This window comes from Dipodomys spectabilis, unplaced genomic scaffold (assembly GCF_019054845.1).
Source record: "Dipodomys spectabilis isolate Male_0828 unplaced genomic scaffold, ASM1905484v1 ptg000017l, whole genome shotgun sequence".
NCBI lineage: Eukaryota > Metazoa > Chordata > Mammalia > Rodentia > Heteromyidae > Dipodomys > Dipodomys spectabilis.
In genome coordinates, this window is record NW_024870694.1 from 4,847,794 (window position 1) to 4,872,675 (window position 24,882).

Sequence of the window (24,882 nt, forward strand, 5' to 3'; positions counted from 1 at the left end):
GCCAGGCCTGCAGTTCAGGGATGCTGGATAGTTCTTAATGCTTTGAAATTTACTTGAAGATTGCAGGATATTCGTCTGGAGCTTTTGCAAGAGCTGCTAAAGCAGCGAGCAGAGAATCAAAATGAATTGAATACGAGGCAGTTGAACGCACAGTGGTGTCGACTGCAAGAAGCCAAAGAGGAGAAAGTGGACAAAATTCAGCGCATGCACATGTCGGGTAGGTGTGTTTGAGACAGGAAAGCAAATAGGAGGGGCTCTGCTTTAGGTCTTGGACCAAATGTTGACTTAGCTATGATGAAATTCTGTCCTGAACCTGGTGAATCAAATAAGTTAGAGGTGAGAGGCAACTTGTTTCTCAACAGTGGAAGTGTGTGTGTGTGTGTGTGTGTGTGTGTGTGTGTGTGTGTGTGTGTGTGTTGGGGGGGGAGAATCCCTCACTAAGAAAATCAAGAGTCTGTGTTCTCCCAGGTGGACAAATTATTGACATTATGTGTTGCACGCATATGTGTATATGTGTTTTCAATATCAGGTTCAGGCTACAGAATGAAATTCATTCAATGCAGTTGTTTCCCTGTGAGTAAAATTAGAACTGGTTTGCCATTCTGCCTTCATAATCTAGAACAAGATTTTTGGAGATGGTCATGGAGGTATGTCTCATTTCAGCAATGAGGAAATTTCTGTCCAAGTCAAAGAACGTAGAGGGGAAGTTGGAGAGGAGAGATATCATCAAGGAGTACTCTGACTATGGGTCACAGGTCTATGGACCTCTCTCTCGCCTTGGTCGTTTCCCAGACATCAGCGGGCAGCAGTTTGTAGTAAAAAACTACTATCTCAACACCTATGAAGGTAAGTGATTGATGAGATCTAAGAGCACTCTAACATAAGAGTTAAGTATATAAATTCAGATGAAAAGTTTCCAAAATATATGTAAAAAAAAAAACAACCAAACAAACCTAAAAACAAACCTTCAATATACTCAGGTTCAATATACTCATTAATAGTTCATACAAACTAACAAAACTGCCAAGACCTAAATAAATAAATGGGCATAATATAGAATAATTTAGCAGACAGTAAAGGTCAGTTAACTACTAAATATTTTAAAATACCAACTGGATGTGGCAGCATCTGTCTGTGGTCCTAGTTAGTCAGGAAGCTCAAGTGAGTGATTAGTTGAGTCCAAGAGTTTGGGGCCAGTCTGGGAAATGTGGCAATGGATTTTTTGTATGTGTGCCTGTCTTGGGACTTGAATGCAGGGCCTAGGCACCGTCCCTGAGCTTTTTTTTTTTTTGCTCAAGGATAGTGTTCTACCACTTGAATACATCTCCACTTCTGGCTTTTTAGTGGTTAGTTGGAGATGAAGGCTCATGAACTTTCCTGTTTGGGCTGGCTTCATACCTTGATCCTCAGATCTTGGCCTCCTAAGTAGCTAGAATTACAGGTATACGCCAACAGTACCCATAGTGAATTTTTAAAAAATGGGATTGTTGGCAGTACTGGGTTTTGAACTTGGCCTAGCTTTATGTTCACTTGGCTTGCTTGCTTGGGTGAGGCTCTACCACTTGAACCATACCTCTAGCCTGGAATTTTGTTGATTTATCTTGGACTTTTCTTCCTGGAATGGCCTCAAATCAAGATCCTACACATCTCAGCCTCCTTGGTAGCTAAGGTAATGGGTGTGAGCCACTAGGACCCAACTCCGTTTAAAAAACATTTAATGACATTAATAATAAGTTATACAGAAAATGAAGTAGCAAAAATATTTTGTATCAGGTTTATGAAACAATTAGTTGCATAGTGACATCATCCTTCTCAAAGGAATGTCAGAAAACTAGGGGGCAAGATAACAGGTGATAAATTCATGGTGAGGGTTATGTCAAGACCAAGAGGATTTGTACATTTCAGTTCACATAATTGAAGCTTTATGTGGCCAAGATCAAGACTTAGTTTTACACGATTAAAGCTACAGCTCTGGGCTATTATATTCAAAGTGGAATATGACAGATTGGTGAGTCTCTCTGTCTCTGAGCTTTTGTATTCAAGACTAGTGCCTCATTACTTTGAGCCATAGTGCCATTTCTGGCTTTTTGGTAGTTAATTGGAAATAAAGAGTCTCATGGACTTTCCTGTCCAGGCTGGCTGTCTTTGAACCCTGATCCACAGATCTCAGACTCCTGAGTAGCTAGGATTACAGGCACGAGTCACCCATGCTCTGCTTGACAATATTTTTAGTTTTAGAAAATGTTTCTCATCTTATAGTCTAGGTCACTGAGAACCTGCATTAATTATATGGACATAAATGGGCTTTACATTTCATGGACAATGCATTCTATTATGTGAGATGTGCCTTAAAAAGTATTCTAAAGAAGCCGGGCGCCGGTGGCTCACGCCTGTAATCCTAGCTACTCAGGAGGCTGAGATCTGAGGATCACGGTTCAAAGCCAGCCCAGGCTGGAAAGTCTGTGAGACTCATATCTCCAATAAACCTCTAGAAAACCGGAAGTGGCGCTGTGGCTCAAGTGGTAGAGTGCTAGCCTTAAGCTGAAGAGCTGAGGGACAGCGCCCAGGCCCAGAGTTCAAGCCCCAGGACTGACAAAAAAAAAAAAGAAAAGAAAGAAAGAAAAATAAAGTATTCTAAAGGAACCACTTGACATTTGTTGTTAAAATTAACAATATCCTCTGAAAAAGTACTTTTTTCCTGTAGGATTAGTTGAACTTGAGGCATGTCTCCCAGATTTTGTGACACAACCAAGAATCAAAGCTCCAAAGCCAAGGACCATCGTCACCAAAGCTGGTTTTCTGAAGCGGGTAGCAAGGACAGACTATGAGCTGGCAGAGGTCCATAAGGTACACTTTTTATATGGAAGACCAGATATTTCTCATGTGGCTTCCACAGAGAAACACCGCACTTCCCAATTTCATTCTGTCTTGGGCATTGCTGATCACGAATCTAAGGCACAACCTGACATTCCTTCTTCTCTAGACTTTTCTCCCCTGGAGGTTGACCATGATGTGCCTAATAGTTTTTCCCCTCATTTCATACTGCAGGAAGACTTCTCAGAGTTCATTGTCTTCACTTACAGAAGTCATGTTATTTCCTGATAGGCTTTCTGACTTTGGATCTGCATTGGTAAAACTTGACGCTACCTAGAGGTACAGCAAATTCCTAGTATTAGACATTACGGTTGGTGTAGATGTTGTAAGAGGCTCCACTTACTCCCTTTAATATTTGTTATCAGGACATCAGGAAGGAGTCAAATTCATCTAGTTTAAAACTCAAGAAAGGCTGGTGGTGCTCACATTGGAGCACATCGCCTTAGCCTAGTGGTGGAGGAAAACGCCAAGAGAAGGGATGACATTCGTTTGATCATTTCAGGCGCTGTTGGACAAGAAGACTAAAGTTGCGGAAACAAAGAAACCTCTACGCTTCCTTCAAAAAATCTCCATGCCTCTGCCTCGACTTTCCACCCCAACCTTGGAGATGGGTTCCTATGTGAGTTGGAAACTGATTTGAAATGCTAGCTTCAGCACGGCCGTCAGTGTCGTTAGGAAAGTTTGGGTTGAAAGAAAAATCTGCACTACAGTTAGGTAGTTTCTCAAGCTCTGATTTAAAATTGTGTGTGTGTGTGTGTGTGTGTGTGTGTGTGTGTGTGTGTGTCCTTTATTCTTAAGTATCAAACATCAAACACAAACACAGCCACATACGTGTGTGCACTCCTGCATGCTCATGCGCGCACACACATGTGCGTGTACACACACACTGAAATCTGAACCCAATCATGCTCAAGAATGAAGCATCAGCACAGACGGCAGTCCTCTTGTGTGCCAAATAAAAGACTGAGAACAGTCTCCACGCCGACTTCCTCTTAACCAGCTAGTGGCTGTAACTGTGGCAGTCAGACAGGAATAAAATGCTGGAGGTGACATCACGACAGGGTGACTTTTAGGTGAGGAATGGCTCCAAGGGGTCCCACTGACCACTTCTCACCAAACTCCATGTGGGCAAGGTGCCAGAACTGGTAAGGATATAAAAGAGGGCCTCACAGCACACAAACCCACAGGGAACTGCTGAGCATGTCATGATAGAGACGTGGAGAACTCCCCCAGCAGTGGGAGCGTCTCTGGCTGCCAGCTGAGCCTTCCAGAGGAAGGCTACTGTGTTTCTTGTCAGGAGATGGGTATGGGGGTGGGGTGAGGAGGGATTCTCACAAGGCCTGTTTCCTCCTGTCATAGAGGGAACCATACCCACTGCTTCTTCAGACTCTGTGCAGGCCTTTGAATCCTCCCTGTCTGTGGTGGATGTTAATGCTACTACTGTCCCAACATTTTCTCTTACTAGAGATCCCTTCATGAGAAGGCTAGACCTCGTTCTTCTTGCCTTTGACCTTTTCATTTACCAGTTTAGCTAAATGCTCATGCATAGCACGTCACTCTAAACACGGACTAGCTGCGTTGTGTTTGCATGAGCAAATGTGAGCACGTGATTGCTGAAAGGATATTACACACTGTGCTTGCTGCTTCAAGATTTTGCTGGAAATAGCATCATTTGCAGGGATAATAGAGCAGTCCTGGCATTCATTTTCCTTTCATATGACCTGGTAGCAATGCATTATTCATAATGGAAAAGAAACTGCGTGACATGGTAAGTACGGCATGTTCAATGAGGACAGAGAACAGGCTCTGTGTCTTTCAATCCAGCATCTGACACAGTCCCTCTTGTTTGAAATGTCTTGCTTGATACAAGCATTTGATGAGGTGTAGGTACCAGTGGTTCAAGCCTGTAATCCTAGCGATTCAGGAGGATGAGCCCTGAGGATTGCAGTCCAAAGCCAGTCTGGGCAAGAAAGTCTGTGAGACTCTTATCTTCAGTTGACCAGCAAAAAAGCAGGAAGTGGAGATGTGAGTCAAGTGGCAGAACACAGCTTTGTACAGAGAAAGCTCAGGGACAAAGCCCAGGCCCTGGCATCAAGTCCCAGGACAGGTATGCACATGCGTGCACACACACACACACACACACACACACACACACACACACACAGCATTTGATGCTTAGGCTGCTGCTGTTGTCAAACTATTTGCTCCGTTTTTCTCTCAGGAGGAAGAGGAGATGGAAATGGCTGTGATCTACCTGCAACAGCTACTCCGGGGCAGAGTGGTTCAGAACATGGTGTGTAGTCCAGATTCCAGTGCTTGTGTTTCAGAATGCATATGTGCGTGCGTGATGGGCATGGAGGGAATGCTTCCCTCCTGAACCTTGCCTGCCCCTCCTACTGGCTTGTCTGCCACTTGGCACAGCGGAACCTAGGCAGTGTGAACCTTTTTTCTGCTTTGGGATACTCTCTATGCACATTTTCCCGCCTGGATTTTGAGAGAAGCAACATTATAAAACAAAGAGACTCTCTAGTTTTCTAGAAGGATATCCTAATACAGTTATTTGAGTTTGCCTATATCTGGAAATACCTTCATTATCAATGAGCTAGCTAAAATTATAATGGCTACACTTTTAACCCCCTGCCATGTACCCATATTATCTATTGTTGGTTCTACATGTATCATCTCATTTTTTCCTATCAGGACTACCACTAGCTAAGTAAGTAACCTGAATCAGGGAGATTTAGTTAACTACCATCAAATTCAACTTCCTTGTTCCTGACTGTAAAACTTCAGCCATTTGTGTTGCTAGAGCTGGCACACTAGAATGATAGAATGGCGCAGATACATGTGCATCTCCCAAGACACACACACACACACACACACACACACGTGCATGCACATGTGCACACACCCTGCAGGTACTAGAGCTTGAACTCAGGTCCTTGTGCTCCTGTTTGGCTTTTTCACTCAAGACCACTTGAGCTACTTCTCCACTTCCCGCTTTTTGCTGGTTGGTTGTAGATAAGAGTCTCTTGGATTTGTATGCTCATGCTGGCTTTGAACCGTGATCCTAGGATCTCAGCCTCCTGAATTAGCTATGATGACAGGTGTGAACCACCAGTGTGGCCCATGCATGACTTGATTCTGATGAGTAAGTCCAGGGAAGCTAGAGAGAAACTTGTGCCCAGCACTGTTCTTTTGCACTGGGGATTAAACTCAGGGCCTCATGCTGACTAGACAAATGCTCTTCTACTTGAACCACATCCCCAGCCCTTTTGATTTTATTTTAGTTTTTCAGACAGGGTCTTAGTCTTGTCTCAGACTGTGATCCTCCTACTTCTGCCTCCTGAATAGCTAGAGTTATAGGCATGTGCCACCATAGCTGTTTTTTGTTTTTGTTTTGATTTTGCTGGTCCTGGGCCTTGAACTCAGGGCCTGGACACTGACCCTGGGCCTCTTTGTGTTCAAAGCTAGGGCTCTACCATTGGAGCTACAGCACTACTTCCAGCTTTTTCTGTGATTAATTGAAGATAAGAGTCTCATGGACTTTCCTGCCAGGCTGGCTTTGAGCTGTGATGTGCAGATCTCAGCCTCCTGAATAAGTAGGGTTACAGGCATGAGCCACTGGCATCCAACTCATGCCTGGTTTTAACATGTTTCTTCACCCCATTTAATATTCTCCTAGAGGAATGCCATATTTCACTTCAGCCAGTACATTATGTATTATAAGCCAGGGACACATTCTTGGATTAAAAATAAAGGCAAAACAGAACAAACAACAAAACCACCACAGCCATGAAAAATGCCATCCTCAGGGAAGGAGGATAGGAAATTGTAGGGAAGGTTCTAGTTTCTTGATATGATCCTTGTAAGTTGCCACCTAGTCTCTGAGAGGCATTGTTAGGAGCTAAACCAATAACTCACCTCTCTGCCTGTAAGTTCTTTTCTCTCTGAACCCCCTGAAGGCACAAAAAAGAGGCCTAAATCCCAGCAGGGTGGAATACTCCTGCAACGAGAGCCCTTTATTCAGGACAGAACCCACTATCCCCAGATACTTTGCACGCTGCTCGTGACTCCTGGAGCACATCACCCTGAAGGATCGTAACGGCCAGGTCTTTGTTTGACTTGATCTCGTGCAGATGTTTGAAGGGAAAGAAAAGCGGCGAGAGTTGATCCACGAGCTGCGCACCAGCCATGCACTACAAGAAGATGAAAAGATACTGAAGAAAGCCGAGAAGCAACTGACACTGGCCCTACAGCGGCAGAGGAACCTGCACGAGCACAAGGTTCTTCCTTTCTGTCTTGCTGTGTTTTCCCTCTTCCTTTTATTATAGCAACAAGGAAAATTGGGACAACCATAGAGGACACGATAAAAAAAAAAAAAAAAAAAAAGATGCCTCCAACCTCAGCACTTTGCCAGCATTCAGCATCCATTTTGAACTCAAGGCCTCACACTTGCTTAGCTGGCACTCTACCTCTTGAGCCACACCTCTATTCTCACCTTTATTTTTTGGCTAGTTAATTGGGGATATGAGTTTCTTGGATTTGAAGCCAGCTGGCTTCAAACTAAGGTCCTCAGATCTCAGCCTCCTGAGTAGCTAGGATTATAGGTGTGAGCCACCAGTATCCAGCTATGTCAGCACTTACTTCTGAAATGTGAACCCATCAGAGCTCATGCTGGATGAAGTGCCTGTTAACTATGTTCACTCTGTGTTGGGTGACGTCTGCCCCCCCCATGCACAGCTTGAGAGTCATAGCTAAATGAACACCAGCAAAAGTTGTTCTTGTTCTCTCCCAATGTTCATGCTATTTTTGCATACTTCTTAATGCTGCTGACAACAGTATAGACACATTTCTGCTCCTTTCCCCCACTTTGTAAATCAGTATGAAAAACACAATCATCTTTCACTCTACCACTTGAGCCACTCCTCTACTTCCAGCTTTTTGCTGGTTCATTGTAGATAAGAGTCTCTTGGATTTATATGCTCATCCTGGCTTTGAACCATGATCTTAGGATCTCAGCCTCCTGAATAGCTATGATTACAGGTGTGAACCTCCAGTGTGGCCCATGCATGACTTGGTTCTGATGAGTAAGTCCAGGGAAGCTAGAGAGGAACTTGTGCTCAGCACTGTTCTTTTGCACTGGGGATTAAATTTAGTGTGAAGAAAGTGATACTTACTTAAAAGAACTATTAATGTGACTCATGCATAACTCTTGTGCCATTGGGAATTGGATATAACAGTCAGCAGCTTGGAAATGACCACAGCTTTACTTCTCTTACATGAAAGCAGGGCCATGGATGGTCGCTGAGCCAGGAGAGCAGGTCTGGGGGCTAAATAGGGGAAGAATAAGAAAGACACAAGCCGTGCCACCCAAGCAAGGGACCAGAAGCAGATGAGGGGAATGTGGATTTAAGTATCTGGGTTCTAAAGACCTAAAGATGTTCACATAGGGAAACAATGAAAACAGTAGGTCCGGAGTCTGTGGATGGCCTTTTAAGGATTGGGATAAAAGCCTTTAACAGATGCAGGGAAGCACTTCAGGCTTTTCAGCTCATTTTCCCCACACGGTGGAGACATGACTGATGGTATCAGCTAAGTGTAGAGGTAAGAGTTAATGTGAAAAGCTGCCATTTATCCTGTACCTGTTCCCCAAAACACCAATGATATGCAGGCATCTGAGGATTAGGCTCCCGCGTATACGTATAGCAATGCTGGTCTCCCTTAATCTGCTCTCATTTCTCTGGAAAATAGTCCATAAAACACAGTTCCCAATTATGCAATGGATCCCATGATGTGATCACAAGAGAATCATCTTCCTACGTATGTTTTGCATACTTTTTTTTTTGTTGTTGTTGGTTATGGGGCTTGAACTTAGCCTGGGTGCTGTCCCTTAGCTCTTCAGCTCAAGGCTAGAGCTCTACCACTTGAGCCACCACACCACTTCAGCTTTTTTTTTTTCCTGTTTATGTGGTGCTGAGGAATCAAACCCAGGGCCTCATGTATACGAGGCAAGCGCTCTACCACTAATCCACCTTCCCAGCCCCTTTTGTATACTTTTAAGTTATATCATCCTACCTAGATTGAGAATACCCAGGTTTGTAGCTGAGGAAAGAGGCCAATCATGAACAGATAGCTATCTTAGGATCTTGAAAATGAGTCTATTCTCCTACCCCTACCTCCACCCCTTGGCCTCAAGTAAAGTTTCGGATGCTGCTCAGATACAAGGAAGGAGAGAATGTGTTCTCATCTCAAGGTTGAATGTTCACTGTTTATTCATGAAAGAGCAGAGAGATGCTGCCACCCTTTCTTTCCACGCTCCCTGTTATAAAAGTGAACTTGAACTCCATGGTTAGGAAGTGTGCGTGCGTGAGGATGGATGATCTGGGTACCAGGCAAACACCAGCATTTGACTGACAACCTCCCCTCTGACACCTGTGCAAATTCCTTCCCTTCAGAGTCAAACCAGAAAGGGAAATGAGGAAGGAGGAGCTATCAGTGTTAAGAGCAGTGAACAGTGGGAAGAAGAACGTATTTTTCCACTCTTAAGACCTAGGGTAGGAGGGGGCACAAGATGAAGTCACACAGGCTAAACAAATCTCAAGCACTTTTCCATTTGGTGTGTCAACGATGGGGCTCTCGGATCCATAAATAGGTACAGTGGCTTACTCCTTGCTGAGAGCTCCACGGGTCTCTATTTTACCCCGACAGTCACATAGGCATTTAGGCTCTTTTCCTGCGCTGGTTCAAAAACAGTTGTTAATGCCTTTGGAGTTATTAAAAGACTCGAGAATAACAATGTTTTCTGCTTTCCTATTTTGGGAGATATTAAAATTCCTCAAGCTTGTATGAACGGATCAGATGGACACGCCTTTAAAAAATTAAACGTGTCATGAGTGAATTTCTAGGAAATCCTATGTTATTAAGCTCCAATATTATCTGTGTGTGTGTGTGTGTGTGTGTGTGTGTGTGTGTGTGTGTGTGTGTGCTTGAACTCAGGACCTGGGTGCTATCCCTGTGCTTTTTTTGCTCAAGGCTAGCACTCTACCACTTGAGCCACAGCTCCGCTTCCTGCTTTTTTTTTTTGGATGGTTAATTGGAGATAAGAATCTCAGGGACTATCTTGGCTAGGCTGGCTTTGAACCACAATCCCCAGATCTCAGCTTCCTAAGTAGCTAGGATTACAGGCGTGAGTCACGGGGCCTGGCTTAAACTCCAATATCATCTTCAGTAAGAACCTTGGCATTTCTCTTCCCGTCTGAAAGGACTTCACTTGACCTTCTGAATAAAACTGAAGGAAACAAACAGACAAACAACAGATCACACCCCAAGTGGCCCCTTGCAGAAATGTTTGGCCACATCTCATTTGTAAGGTGGAGACTGATCAATCCGGGACAGCAGCCTACCTCCTGGTCTGTGTGACACACGTTCCCAGTAAGAGCCCTTGGGAAGGGGATCCTAAGGAAAAAACAACCACCACAACAACCCAGCTGCACCCAGATCCAAGTAGTTAGACGACTCGACTGCCAAGATCTCCATTCCTTAGTGGCCTACAATTATATTCTTATGTTTCCAGCTGTCCCTGATTGAAAACCACCTGGCCGGCCTGGAGGGCAGGGCACTGGCAGACATGTTCGACTTCCTGTCCAAAGAGCTGGTGAGACTGCAGGAAGAGAGGCGCATCCACGCCTTCGCCATGCTGGCCGAGCGCCAGCGGCGCACGCGGGAGGCGGAGGAGAGCGGCCGGCGCCAGGTGGAGCAGAGGCGCCTGCGCGAGGAGGACGAGATATTTAAGGAGGTAGGTGGGCGCCCGTGGGGAACGGGACACCCCTGTCCTCTCCCCCGCAGGAAGCCGGTGGGCCGGAGGAACCTCAGGACAGGACAGGGCACTGAGCTTTCCTTTTCCTTTTTTTTTTTTTTTTTTTTTAATTTCCAGCAAACAGGCCTTAAGCTCCTACTCCATCCAGGCCCGGCACAGGCCGAGGGCATTATGAGATTATTTGGAAGGGAAAAAACAGACAATCTCTTCTCTCCTACTTGAAGGAAACATAAGTAGAGTTAGAAAATGCCATGATTCCATGAAGGAAACAAATGGGGCCCAAAGATGTATTCGAAAGATTACTCTGCCACGGATAGACACATATATATCTATGTATATCTATCTAATCTATATCTGGGTAGGTAGGTAGATAGATAGATAGATAGATAGATAGATAGATAGATAGATAGATAGATAGATAGATAGATAGATGGATGGATGGATGGATGGATGGATGGATGGATAGATAGATAGATAATGTCATGGTGCCGGTACTGGGGCTTGAAACTTGGGTCTGCTGTTCCTTAGCTCAGGACGGTCACTCTACCACTTGAGTCACAGTTCCACTTCTGACTTTTGTTGGTCCATTGGAGATAAGGGTTTCATGGACTTTCCTGACTGGGCTGGCTTTGAAGCACGATCCTCAGACCTTACAGTGTCCTTGGTAGGATTACAAGCATGAACCACTGCCTTCCCCCTACTCTGCTTTTGTGTGGGGAAAGATCTGGAAGGGAGGAGAGAGAGAAGGTACATAGAGAGAGGTGAAAGAGAGAGAGAGAGGAGAGAGAGAGAGAGAGAGAGAGAGGAGGAGAGAGAGCACAAGGAAACCAGGAAGGAGGCTGCTGAAGTCATAAAGGCCAGAATGAGAAACAGAGAGCCCAAGTATGGCAGGTGATGCTACTGTTTTCAAGGTAGGTAAGAGGAGAGAAACCTAAGTTTCAGGCAGGGGTGATTGAGTCTGAGACTACTGGGCGGAGTTATCATCACACACACGCAGAGGAAGAGAGTTGGGCTACCTGCACTGAACTATGGAAGAGTCTGCATGGTGGCCACATTTCCAGAGTACCTTAAGGGCAGCTAGGTGAGTACTTCCCCTGAACCAGCTGTAGGAAGAAAAGGAAAAGCCAGGCTGGAACTTTAAGATGTAGACCCCATAGGAGTATATACAGCTGAGCACTGGTGGCTTATATCTGTAATCCTAGCTACTTAGGCAGCTGAGATCTGAGGACTGTGGTTTGAAACCAGCCAGGGCAACTCTTGTCTCCAATTAAACACCACAAAGCTAGAAGTGGAGCTATGGCTCAAGTGGTAGAATGCTAGCCTTGAGTACAAAAGCTCAGGAAAAATGCATAGGCCCTGAATTCAAGCCCCAGGACTTACACACACACACACAAACACACACACACACACACACACACACACACACACACACACACACACACAAATAAGTACTATGTGAATTTGGGGAGTCTTCTAAGTTGCCCTGAGAGTTTAATGATTAATAATTTACCTTATCCCATAGAATTAATATTGACCTAAGAACTGTGTGGTTCTTTTTTAATTAAAAAGCTTTAAAAAAAACTCTCAATGAATTGTATCTTCAACATAAAATTGAAGATGTTTGTAAGTATATATTATTAAGTTCAGATTTCTAATTTGATCCAACAATCACCTACCAAAAAAAAAACCCCACAAACAAGCAAAAAATAAAAACAAACCATAAAGACAAGAGCTGGATGAAAAGCTTCCTAGGGAGGTATCTTCTAAATACCATTTCTGAATTATTCTTTTGGTCAGAAGTTGTGGCCGTGCTGGCTTCTATGGGTGCTGGAAAATACAGTCCCTTTTGCCCAGCTAAAATCTAGGGGTTCTGTTATTTAAGCTGAAAGACAGAAAAGACAATGGGAAATATTTCCTAGCTTCTCTATGGTTAGGTAAGTTGGCCAGCTCACACTGCTGCTTAGAACAAAGCCAGAATCCAAACCAGATTATTGATCTGAAGCCATGGTTTTACTGCCTGCCTACCTCCAAGTAAGGTCCATGATTCTAAAATAGGCTGGACAGATGAGGCCCACCACAATGAACAGGTAGGCAGGAAGACAGGAAAGAAGTGGAAATGTTGACTTAACGAATGAAGTACCTATGACAAGAGGTCAGCCAAGGTTTGACTTACTCTTATCTTGTTCATCGTGGGATGTTAACAAGAAGGGATATTTCTGCTTTGTGCAGGTGGTTAAAGTTCACCAGAGTACTGTTTCATCCTATCTGGAAGAAATTATACTGAATACTGAAGCAAATACTGCAGATGAACAAGCCAGAGCAGAAATTGAGAAGGTGGCTGAGGAAATCAATAACATTGCCTATGAAATGGAAAGCCGGTACGCAGCAGAATAGCTCTCTCTCTCTCTCTCTCTCTCTCTCTCACACACACACACACACACACACACACACACACACACACTCTTCTTTGCTGTTATGTGAATATCAATTGTCAGGAGCTTAAGATTTTTGTCACCAAAGGGAAACACATAAAAGAACTCAGATTGCTTGTCCATTGCCCTACTAGTGTAATCATTAGAAGTCAATCAAGCTCCTATCCCTGCATAGTTGCAATATTGGGAATTGAATTCCCAGCTATCCTCTGCAATGTTGATTACTTTCATAGATGCACTCTTAGAATACTCAGATGTGGGTGTGTACAACATTACTTAGATTTGATCCCACGTGTGTGGCTTCCATCCACTTTGAGCCACAGCTCCACTTGCAGTTTTCTGGTGGTTAATTGAAGGCGAGCGTCTCAGACTTTCCTGCCTAGGCTGGCTTTGAACCATGATCCTCAGATCTCAACGTCTTGAGTAGCTAAGATTACAGGCATGAGTCACCAGTGCCTGGCAATAAACTGAATTTTTAACATTTCTTTCTTATCAGGTTGGTAAATGAAGGACAGAATCAACTACTAATTTTTCATGGAGTTTAAACAAGGTCTCCAAAAATGTGTTATTTCAGATTATTCAATCAAGGAAAAGGGGGTGGTGAGATTTAGGCACTGGAGTTGCTAACTATAATTCAGCAGTTCAAGCAAGGGAGCAAGAAAACAGTTTGATTTAAAATTTTTATTTTATTTATTGTTATCATAAAGGTGATATGCAGAGGTAACCAGTTGTATAAGTCAGATAAAGAGTATATTTCTTTTTGAACAATGTCACCTTTTTCTTCTTTTCAAAATTTTATAGTCGAACACAACTTCAATCTGAGGAGATTGTTGCTGAGTTGGTTTACAGTTTTCTAATCCCAGAGGTTCAAAAAGACTTTGTCAAAGAAAAAGGTAAGTCAATAGAAATGTTTTACCTTAGGTGTTTTAGAAAGCGCTAAATTATTTTTAGTATCCTAGAAGTGAAAACTAAATGACAGTGTGTATGGGATTTCTGAAGAAGCACTGATTTCCCTTGTTAACGAGTTTGTCAGGTTCCCTTCCTGCTGTGTGAGTAGAGATTCTGAACACCCAACTAGATTCTGCAGATGAGATGCAGTTGCAATATGCTTGCCAGCACCTCAACCCTCTGAAAGGAAGTTCCCCAGCTTGCTGAGGAGGAGTGTCTTATGATTCACCCTGAAACAGCCTTTTGTAGGCAGGGCACAGGAAGCGTGGGTGTTGAAAAGCAGCCATGCTGAGGGCCTAAATCTATTCTACTATACTTCCTTGTGTCAGCCCAAACTGTGCCTCTCCCGGGGCCATGTCTCAATATAAATACCTCAACCTATTATTTGTCCAATGTGGCATGTTTGTAAAGATTAATGCTTTCCGTCAATAGAGGAGAAGACAAAAGGAGATCAGAAAAGGGCAGGTTCTTCCAGAGCTCTGAAACTACTGGCTTCATCCCCAAGATGGGTGATATTAGAACAAGGCCATATCTAGGTGAGACAGCAGCACAAAGCGTGCAGGATTCTGTAGAACTCTGTGGAGTGTTCCATTGAGGATGAAAGGATGGTGGGATCAAACACATTAGGACAACGACCTTCCATGTCTTCCTCGTTCATGGTGGTTATGTGCTTTTTAAGCCAGTACCCTCTACTCATAAGCATTTAGTTTGTTAGTTTTTTCTGGTCAGTCCATACCTTTTACACCTATCCTGGGCCATGCTTCTGAAGAGAGTAAAATCCTTGCAGTACAATTCCTGGCAAGTAGGATTATGTGCATTCTGCACTGTGATAGATTCTACCCAGTTGTCCCACAAAAAAGATTGTTCTACTCCCATAACAGTGTATAATACTGCCTATTCCAAAACAGTTAATTTTCAGACAAAGTAAGACATATTTCTATATCAACTTCACAGTGAAAATGGGACACTCTTGTTTTCTAAATCCATTAAAATGATCAGTTTCTTCCTGCTTCTCCCAGGTCCAAAGTCAGGTCAGTTTGCATCAGAGCATTCTACCTGAAGAGGATGAATGAGGTGTGGAAATGATGGGCTTAATATTTATTTACTCTTAGAGGGAGATTTTGGAAGGGGAATTTGAGTGGAAGAAATCAGTGGGAATTGTTTATGGTCAAGTCGCATTAGTTCTCAGCCTCTTCCCTTCCTATTTATGTCAAATCAAAAAAGAGAAACTTTCATTTCTCATTTCAAATGAGGAAATATATATTTTTATGCATAATATGTTTCTTATATTTGTGTTTTTATTTTATTTATGTTTATATAAATATATGTATTACTATGCAAGTATGTATTTTATATTTATAATATATATTTTTATATATTATCTATATTGTATGTACTAATTACCCAAGATTAAGGTAATATTACATGTGGGCCATATTGAATTATCTTTTCAAAAAAATTTTTGGTGCTAGTCCTGGGGCTTGAATTCAGGGTCTAGGTTTTGTCTGAGCTTTTTGCAGAGTTGAATCAGGATCTCTGTGATTACAGAGGTCTTGTTTTTTCAGCCACACTACTGTCACCTGCAAAAAGCTGCTATGTATTACCCTATATAAAATAGCTGATAATCAAAGGACAAAGATTGTCTATCATCTATCTGTCTATCTATTTATCTATCTGCTTATTTAGACAGGGTCTCCCTATCTAGCCCAGACTGGCCTCAAATTCATGATCCTCCCGCCTTAAACTCCTGAGAGCTAAGATGAGAGCCATGTGCCACTGAAACTATTCCATAATACTTTTTACTCTCCTTTATTTGTTACATGACTTGGAATAAGTTACCTAATTTCTGTATGTCTATGTCTATTCTTCTGGAAATGAGGATATTCATAATATTCTCTTCTTGGGTTGTGAGAGAATTAAATGAATAATTACATGTCAAGTGCTTAAAAGTGTGGTTGGAACAAATTAAGGACAAATGCTAATGAACACCTCTCCTCTCCAAAGGCTTAGGCACTAAGGCTTGATAATAAATATTCTTAGAATTTGATGATTAAGTCAGCATCAATCAACAGTGCCCTCTCTGTGAGGAGCTAAGGTTCAAGGAAAAGTATGAGGCAAGAGTTTCATTAAGACTAAACAGTCATTCATGATGTAGGTAGAAAACAAAATGTACCTTACATTTTGGGGCTCCCTGGTTGGCCCAAATGCAAGTGTGGTGAGTAGTAAATGGGGATAATCCAATCAGAGTAGACATCCTAGAGGAGCAGAGACTTGAACCGGGCTTTATGAAAGTGTAAGACTTCCACGGCAGACATTCCAGGTGAGGCAAAAGCTGTGGAGGGGTGAAGGGAAGGACAACCCCAGACAGACTGACCCAAAATGCGAGCCGTACTGAGTAAGGTATGGAGCCAGGAGCAATGGCTCACATCTGTAACCCCAGATATTGGGGAAGTGCAGGTAGGAGAACCACAGCTCTAGGCCAACCAGGCAAAAAAAAAAAAAAAAGTGAGACCCTAAATCCCTGAAATCCTAAAAGCAAAAAAGGCTAGAAGCGTGGCTCAAGTGGTAGAGCACTCAAGTGCAAGGCCTTGAGTTTAAAGCCCAAGGAGACAGAGGGAGGGGTAGGCGTGGGTTTTCTGCTCATCACTTTTCACTCTTGCCACCAAATACCTGAGAGAAACAATTGAGAAGGAGGAAGGGCAGAGCTGGGCTCACAATCGGAGGGGTTTCAGGCAAGATCTGCTGGCTCTGTTGTTTCTGGACTACGGTAAGGCAGAGCGTCCTGGTAGAAGGGCATAGAAGAGTGAGTTGCTCACCTCATGGTGGCCAGGAAGCAGAAAGAATGAGAGAGAAAGGTCTGAGAACATATTACCCTTCAAAGTCATGCTCCACTGACCTCCTTCCTCCTGCAAGGCCCATTCCTCCTAATGGCCAATTCTGCTGTGGAGTCATCAGTGGACGATCCTAACCCGTACACCAGCTTGCCTTTTGGTGAAGCAGAAGGTGGGGGGCTGGGGGTGCGTTTCATAGCTAACCTGCAGCAGATGTGGTTTACCTGTAGAAGATGTCCTTCTAAAACAGAGAGCCAGTAATCTATATTGAATCCAAGTAGCCCGAGGTAGAGGATATGTGGCTTGCAAAATTAGGATTTGTGTCCCTCTGCCCTGGAGAGCATTTGGGAATGACTTCCCTCAGGTTTTCACGATAGAGATTCTCCTGTCTCTTTGGCACAGTGAGGAACGCCCAGCGGAAGCACATCCTGGCGGCCCATCAGATCATCCACGAGTTCACCGACGCCATGGTCCAGGAGCACTTCTCTGAGAAGCCACAAGCCAGGGACCAAGCCACCGATTCTAGGGAGGCCCCCGAGAGCCAGGAGGCCCCAGAGACCCAGGAAGCCCCTGAGAGCCAAGAGGCCTCAGAGAGCCAGGAGGTCCCCAAGAGCCAGGAGGTCCCCAAGAGCCAGGAGGTCCCCAAGAGCCAGGAGGTCTCCAAGAGCCACGAGGTCCCCAAGAGCCAGGAGGTCCCCAAGAGCCAGGAGGTCCCCAAGAGCCAGGAGGTCCCCAAGAGCCAGGAGGTCTCCAAGAGCCACGAGGTCTCCAAGAGCCACGAGGTACCCAAGAACCAAGAGGCGCCAGAGGAGGTATCCGAGAGTGACGAGGTACCAGAGAGTGACGAGCTAACCCAGAGCGACGACTTACTGGAGAGTGACGAGCTAACCCAGAGCGACGAGGTAACCCTGAGCTATGAGCCATCCAAGAGCAACACTGAAGACAAAGAGGATGCAGACAGCTAAGGTGAGTGTGATGTTCCGTGGGGAGGAAGCAGCAAGGGTGGAGGAGCAGCCCTCACCCTGTGCTCTGCTCTGACAGCATCATGCCAACGACTGCCTTGTTCTTTAAGAAATTTAATGTAGCACTCCTACTTAAACTGACTCATACCTTCTAAGTTAGGGCTCCGATGGTTGAAATTTAGAATTGAGTCAGCGATCACCACAGGTGGGACTCTCGGGATCTAGAAAGTAGGAATCTAGGTATTTCTAGTGGGTTATTTGAGCATATATCTAGACAAGATTGTCTGTAAGAAAGCCTGACCATTTTCCCACCTTTCGTAATACTGGGATTTGAACCCAGGGCTTCACTCTCGTTAGGCAGGTATTCCACCTCCTAATATACACCTTCAGCCCTTTTGGCTTTTAGTTACCCTTCAAAGGGCCCTGGCTGACCTGAACTGCAATCCTCCTACTTAATCCTCCCACTTAGCTGGGACTACAGGTGTAAGCTGCCACATTTGACCGTGCACATTGTTTTAAAAAGCTTGCTCAGATGGGGGTGGACAGGATATGCATTTAGCTAGTTGTAAACACAGCATGAAGCACTAACCCTGTGAGATGCCAACTCAGATGTCATCTGCAATGCCCACCAGGAGCTGATGTTAGGCTCAACTAAACATTCATCCTCACAAGTCTGACCCAGACCACATTTGGCATGTGTGTACTCAGCAAGATGCAGCGGGAAACATGGTTTCCAGCAGGGAAATATGTCACTTTTCTTCCTATAGAAGTTCTATCATAGCCATATAGGACACAGAGCTCCTGTCCTTAGCCCTGGGTTGCCAAGGAAAAGAGAGTTGCATTGAATGGGAGTAGGCTTGGGAGCCTCGCATCCCAAGGGCTACAAACTTTTGTAATAGTCTCATAGGTATAGCTTCGAGGATCCTCACAGTCACTTTGCCCAGTAACAAATCTTAACACACTGAGGGAAGCTCAAAGTTACCATTTCCTGTTGGATAGTTATAGGTTATTCATCAGTCCACCTAATTCAGATGCAGTTTACTCGTCAAGGGTTATTTTTATCTGAAGGAATAAAAGTCACTTAGTAGCCCAGTTGACACATACCACATTATCTATCAGATGACTAGGAGGACAGAACTAGAGTCTATTGAAAGTTAAAATGAAAGAGTCAATTGAAAGTTTTTCAAAGGGAAAGGAGGGCTGGGAAGGGGACTCAGTGGTAGAGCGCTTGCCTTGCATGCATGAGGCCCTGGGTTCAATTCGTCAGCACCACATAAGCAGAAAAAGCCGGAAGTGGCCCTGTGGCTCAAGCAGTAGAGCGCTAGCCTTGAGCTGAAGAACTGAGGGACAGCGCCTAATCCCAGAGTTCAGGCCCTACCACGGACAAAAAAAAAAAGGAAAGAAAGAAAGGGGGTGGGAGGAAGGGAGTGGATCTTGGCCCAAATCAGCCCTTCTTTTTATACCTTGGTGGACACATTCTTTTGCTTTTTACCTGGAATACTCTCAGTCATGTTGGGGACAGGGACTAAGGGTTGAAAGAGCTTGTCTTGGCACTCTGCTGCTAGCAATATAGTCTCATACACTACCCTTCTCGAGGGGTCTGCTCACTCACTGCACATGTTCAAAGGGACCTGGTGCAGGGAACTATTGGAATCTTAAGTCCCAGTTAAAGGGAGGAACATGAAGGGAAGGTTGAAATAAAATGATGATGATGATGAGACATGAATGTAAAAGAGTGACTGTCTCAATAACAAAATAAAAGTAATGAAAAAGCCTCAGAAATCTTTGAAGATATTACCCATATGTTTATATGTAATGACTTCTACCATGCAGCAATTCAAAGCCTGCCTCATTATCCTGCTAAAAATAAGCCAGAGGAATAGAGTGTCATTTTTTTCCAGCATGCAATTAAATAAAATCAGTATTTTTTCCCAGTTTGAGTTAAATATATCTGCATTCTGATTTTGATACCTGACCTAAGACATTCCATGGTGGTCCATGAAATAAAGGCAGAGGAGTCAAGACATCTTCGAACTACTGATTAAAAGTAAAATACACCTCATCAAACCCATGTAAAGTGTATATGATAGTCATAAAACATAGCTACAAAAAACCCTAAATTTTTTTTTGAGTTAAGGACCCTCAGCAAAGATCAATAACTCACATGAGTGGAACTCAAAGTTTAGTTGTCCCCAACACATAATATTTCTCCCTATTCTATCTTGCAGGGGTAGGAGAGAAATTCTAAATTGATTTAGTAATGCATAGGGAGAGGAAAATTAGAACAACTACGAACTATTGAGACACATACATCTCACTTAGGAAGAAATGGGGATGTAGTAACACTGTGGAGAACTTCTGGACCAAAATCTTAAAAAGAAATTCACAGTTGATTCTGGCATATGGAGCTTCTGTTTTCCTGTTAACACGTTTTATAATTTCCAGTGATTTCCAAAGTCCTTTTGTCATTTTTTTTTGTTTTCATATTTATTTCCTGAGGAACTGTGACAATTCTATAAAATGTGGTTTGACAATGCTACTTAAAACCATAAACTAAGGGGACAAAATCTAGAGCCAAAGTTGAAGCCCTGATGATTCCTCTTCCATTTTGTATAGAGACTCTGAAAGTCTATGCCCTAGTGGTAAGCATTAACTGGAAGTAAGTCTTCCTGCATATACTACAGTTAAGTTTATAATCCAAATTTTTAAAAACTAATCTCAGAAACTGAAGTTAGATACTTGATTCTTCAGTAACTTGTCAGATATAACATGTTCAGTTTTCCTTTGAGAAGGTTAACATCACCTTGGACCTCAATTTATTTCCAAAAACAACTTATCACATACAATTGGTAGAGCATTGCCAGATACCTGGGTACAAGCAGAGACATGGTACTTGAACAAGCAGTAGCAGAAACAGTAGGTCACAGAAACAACCTGAACACATCTAAAATACTGTGATTCTCAAAAAGCTTGTGTTCACTGTATGGACTTGGAACCTCTTGAATTGTGAAAAAAATTAATTTCTGTGATTTAAGCCACCTAATCTGTGATGTTTTGTTATGTTGGAAGACACAACCCATTTGAATATAGAATTGTAACACTATGCAGTGTACATTTCCAGAGCCTTGTGTATATTTCCAATGAACTTTTTTGCAAGCACACTTGTAACCATATGTATATAATTAACAAATCTGTGCATGCTTATGCCTGGGCACCTATTTTTTGTAACTCTTGTGTAGATTGTCTCTAAACAACGTGTGATCTTTATTTTGAAAAATACAGATCTTTGGAATCAGAAAAAAAAAAAAAAACCAAAACAGGGTTGGATGCTACTGTAACAAATACCTACATATATAGGAGTGGCTTTATAAAGGGTAACAGGTAGAATGTTGGAGTGTGTGTAGTGGCAGATGGAAATATGTAACACGTTATTGCAAACCTTCCTGAACTGTGTTCTAATCTTTTGTGGAAGGTAGAACATATGAGCAATAAGACTGGATATTTAGCTGAGTAGACTACTAAGCAAATATATTAAAAGACAGTGTCTTCTCCTGGCTGCTTATAGTAAGACAAGAGATGGCCTGACAAAAAAAAAAAAGTGTTAAAGGGAAAGAAACCAGGTCTGAAAGATTTGAAAAATTCTCAGCCTACTCATATTGCAAAAAAAGAAGCAAGTCTTCTGATGAGCGCATGAGGATGTGGCTGAACAACCATATGAAAAGGAGTTTATGGGGATTATATAATCAGCATACATGACCAGTTTGGCCGGGAGAGACAGGGGAAGGCTGCTGGACTTCTGAGATTTGATTGGGTGGGATGAAGGAACTTGTCATCATAAGGAAGGAAAACGACCCCACAGGGGATTGAAATGTTGTCCTGGCCATGTCCCCACTTCAGCAAGCCAGCCATCCCCCACTCTAAGCCCCTTGGTGGTGAGACTCCAGTCCCAGCAGAACTACAAAGGAAGAAACCCTACCTAGAACCATGGAATGGGACATGGCGGAGTCCAAGGATCGGAACCTCCCCACAGAAGAGCAATGGGAACAGTGCTCCTGTGGGCCTGGAAGGAAGCAATTCCTCAGACTTTAATCTCCAATGGCATTTCCCTTACAAGGTCTTAGATTTGCTGGGGACTCATCACTGGCTTCTTATTTCTACTTTTTCCCTTTGGGAATGGGAGTATCTACGTAGTGCGTGTCTGCCATTGCAATTTGGAAGCACTCATAAGTTGTCTGGTCTCACAGGCTCACAGCTAGAAAGGGAATGTTGCCTGAGAATGTGTTGTATCTTGAGTCTCACTCATATTTGGCTTGGGTAATATTTAAACAAGAGTTGGGACTTTAGACTTTAGGGCTGATACTGAAACCAGTTAAAAGTTTTGGGACTATTGGGAATGGAATGAATACGTTTTGTGTGTGAGAAGGCTATTCATGCTGGAGACCTTCTAAAATGCGTGTGGTAAAGTCTTAACTCCCAGGGTGATGGTCTTTGATATTATATGTGGTTTGAATATTTTACAATGCACACATACTAAGTTTTCCGTTAATTGAAAGCTTTTTTTTTTCCGGTTCTGATATTTGGAAAATGAGACACTGATATAAGAGATGTGTGAATCCATAGGTTTATAAATGGCAGAGCTAAGGTATGCCCAGGGGCTATCTGTCTTCAGTGCATTGTAGCTAGGCATTTTACTCATTCTGGAAATGAATGTTTGTAAAAGATGGCTCACTCTTGAATATTTGTTCTTTTTTTTCAGATTGTGTGTGGTTTTTTATTAAGAAACTGTACAAATCATCTCGAGAACTCCAGTATTCTGTGCTTCTAAGACATGCAGCTCTCATGAGCATGTCAACACGTGCTTCCCGAGGAGAGAGATCTCTTTTCTTAACATGCCCAAGAACTTCAAATGGTTTTCACTAGTAACAGTTGATTGAAAAGCGTTTTGTTCTCTTTGGTGTTTTCTAGATTCCCTCTACTTCAAGAGAAAATTTTTCTTGTGTCTTTTATCAGCATTTTACTCAATATTGTGCTGGCTTGTTGACTCAAACAAAAAGAAATGTGCTGAATATTTCAGTGTTGTTTCAGTGTGTCATTCCTAGGACACTGGAATTATCTATTAAGGTAGAAAATGTGCATCATCCGCATTTCATCTCTGGGATTTACATCCAATAGAAATACATGAGTAACGTGTATGACATGTTAGTTGTGGTGACCTGCACACTGGAAACCCACATATCCTCACTACTGGAATGGATACTATAAACATGGATGTATTCCTTCAATAGCACGCACCCCAGTGTTGAGCATGGGGTATAAGATGTATAGTCACACAAACCGCCTAGGGAGCGTGTGGAGGGAGGGCAGTCTACCCATCCACCACAAACATCAGAATTGAATGGATTTCTCCTCATTCAAAGATGAGCAAATAGAAAAGCAATCAACAAACAAAAACATCAACAACAAAATCAATTCAGAACCCCTGAAAGGATTTACAAAAGAAAGTCTGTATTACACTGAAAACAGAATAAAAGTTTATCTCACCTGACATTACTTTAAGAAACATCAAAGATTTCGGAAACACTCAGTGTTTTTAGTAAGAGGTAGAAAGAAAGGTCTTCTTTGGAATCAAATTAGGGAACAATAAAAAATACTGAAAAGAAAAAGTCATTCAAAAAGGATTAATAATCCAATATCAAAGGCTGCAGCTGTGGTTCAAGTCAGTGGTAGAACACTTACAAACACAAGACCCTGAGTTCAATCCTAGCACTGCATCAGCAACAACAGAAAAAAACCCAATGACAAAATTCATGTGTGTATTTGGATACAATGTAAAGAACAGAAGTATCGTAGCAGCAAACAAAATGGGTTTTATTGGTGACAAATTGGCTAAAGATGGAATGGGAAAGAAAGGGCCAAGTGATGAAAATGACTTAAGAGATTAGCCCAGGATGACCAATCATATGAGCAATAGAAATTCTTGAAGAAACTACAACAAATAAAATACAAACAATAAGCAGAAGTCGAATTCAAAACAAAACACAAAAAACTCTGAGCCAGAAAAAATGGAGGCCAGAGATAGTGGTACACACCTATAATCCCAGCTACTTGGAAGGCAGTGATCATAGTGGTGTTGACCCAGCTGTAAGTTGTAAGTAAAAGGATTACAGTCCAGCCAGCCCAGGCAAAATACAAGGCTCTATTTGAAAAATAAATTTTAAAAAGGCTGTCATGTAGCTCCAGTTACAACCACGAAGTGATAGAGTACCTACTAGCAAGTACAAAGCCCTGAAGTCAAACTCCAGTACCACTAAAATAATAATAATAATATACCAGATTGTACAAACTTCTAAGAGTTTAACTCTTTCCTAGGGAAACTAGCATTAAGGCAACCTTTCATTTCCTCCCAAGGATCACAGATGAACAGAAAAGTACCTCACCAAGTAAGAGATTTTTTTTTTTTTATTGTTTGTGCCAATACTGGGGCTTGAACTAGGACTTGGTAGTGATTGTACTCTGTTCCTTAAAAACCATAGCCTGGGAAGTAGCACTGACAGCACCCAGGGCCCCTAGTTCAAGCCCCATGACTGAAAAAAAAATAACCACACGCAAAAAAACCCAACTCTAGCCTGAGCTAGGTAAAGAGCTGAGGACTAAACTCAGGGCCTTGCACTTGCCAGGCTAGTGCTCTTCCACTGAGCTGAATCCCCAACCCCACATGAACTCACACTTGAAATAAAGTATCAGAAAGACAAAAGGAGTGGAGGTGTTAGTATTGATGGGACAGAAGGTGGGAGGGGAATATGATACAGCGGAGAACAGCAGGGCCACTTGAACTAGTTTTGCTTTGCAAGTCAAGTGGTAAGTACTGTAGCTATTTAGCTCTGCTGTTGTAGAGTTAAGTAGCCATAGGTAGCATAAATGAATAAGAATAATTGACTTCTAATAAAAGTTTACTTTTTAATTTTTTTTTTAAGTTTAAAAGCAGCAGGATGATTGTGGCCCATGGACCAAGTTTG

At 42.8% G+C, this 24,882-nt stretch overlaps 1 protein-coding gene across 1 annotated transcript in view; it reads left to right on the plus strand.

The window, feature by feature from the left end:
- The window catches only part of Cfap91 (cilia and flagella associated protein 91), a 43,760-nt gene extending 20,821 nt beyond the window's left edge, over positions 1-22,939 (plus strand). Inside the window, exons 8-18 of the mRNA XM_042668700.1 lie at positions 60-217; positions 664-846; positions 2,705-2,847; positions 3,377-3,493; positions 5,096-5,167; positions 7,014-7,160; positions 10,451-10,672; positions 12,923-13,071; positions 13,927-14,018; positions 17,307-17,870; positions 22,623-22,939. Of these exons, the coding sequence (XP_042524634.1) occupies positions 60-217; positions 664-846; positions 2,705-2,847; positions 3,377-3,493; positions 5,096-5,167; positions 7,014-7,160; positions 10,451-10,672; positions 12,923-13,071; positions 13,927-14,018; positions 17,307-17,869 (1,846 nt within the window). The 3' untranslated portion in view covers position 17,870; positions 22,623-22,939. The remainder of the gene's footprint in view (positions 1-59; positions 218-663; positions 847-2,704; positions 2,848-3,376; positions 3,494-5,095; positions 5,168-7,013; positions 7,161-10,450; positions 10,673-12,922; positions 13,072-13,926; positions 14,019-17,306; positions 17,871-22,622) is intronic.
- Positions 22,940-24,882: the final 1,943 nt, after the last annotated feature.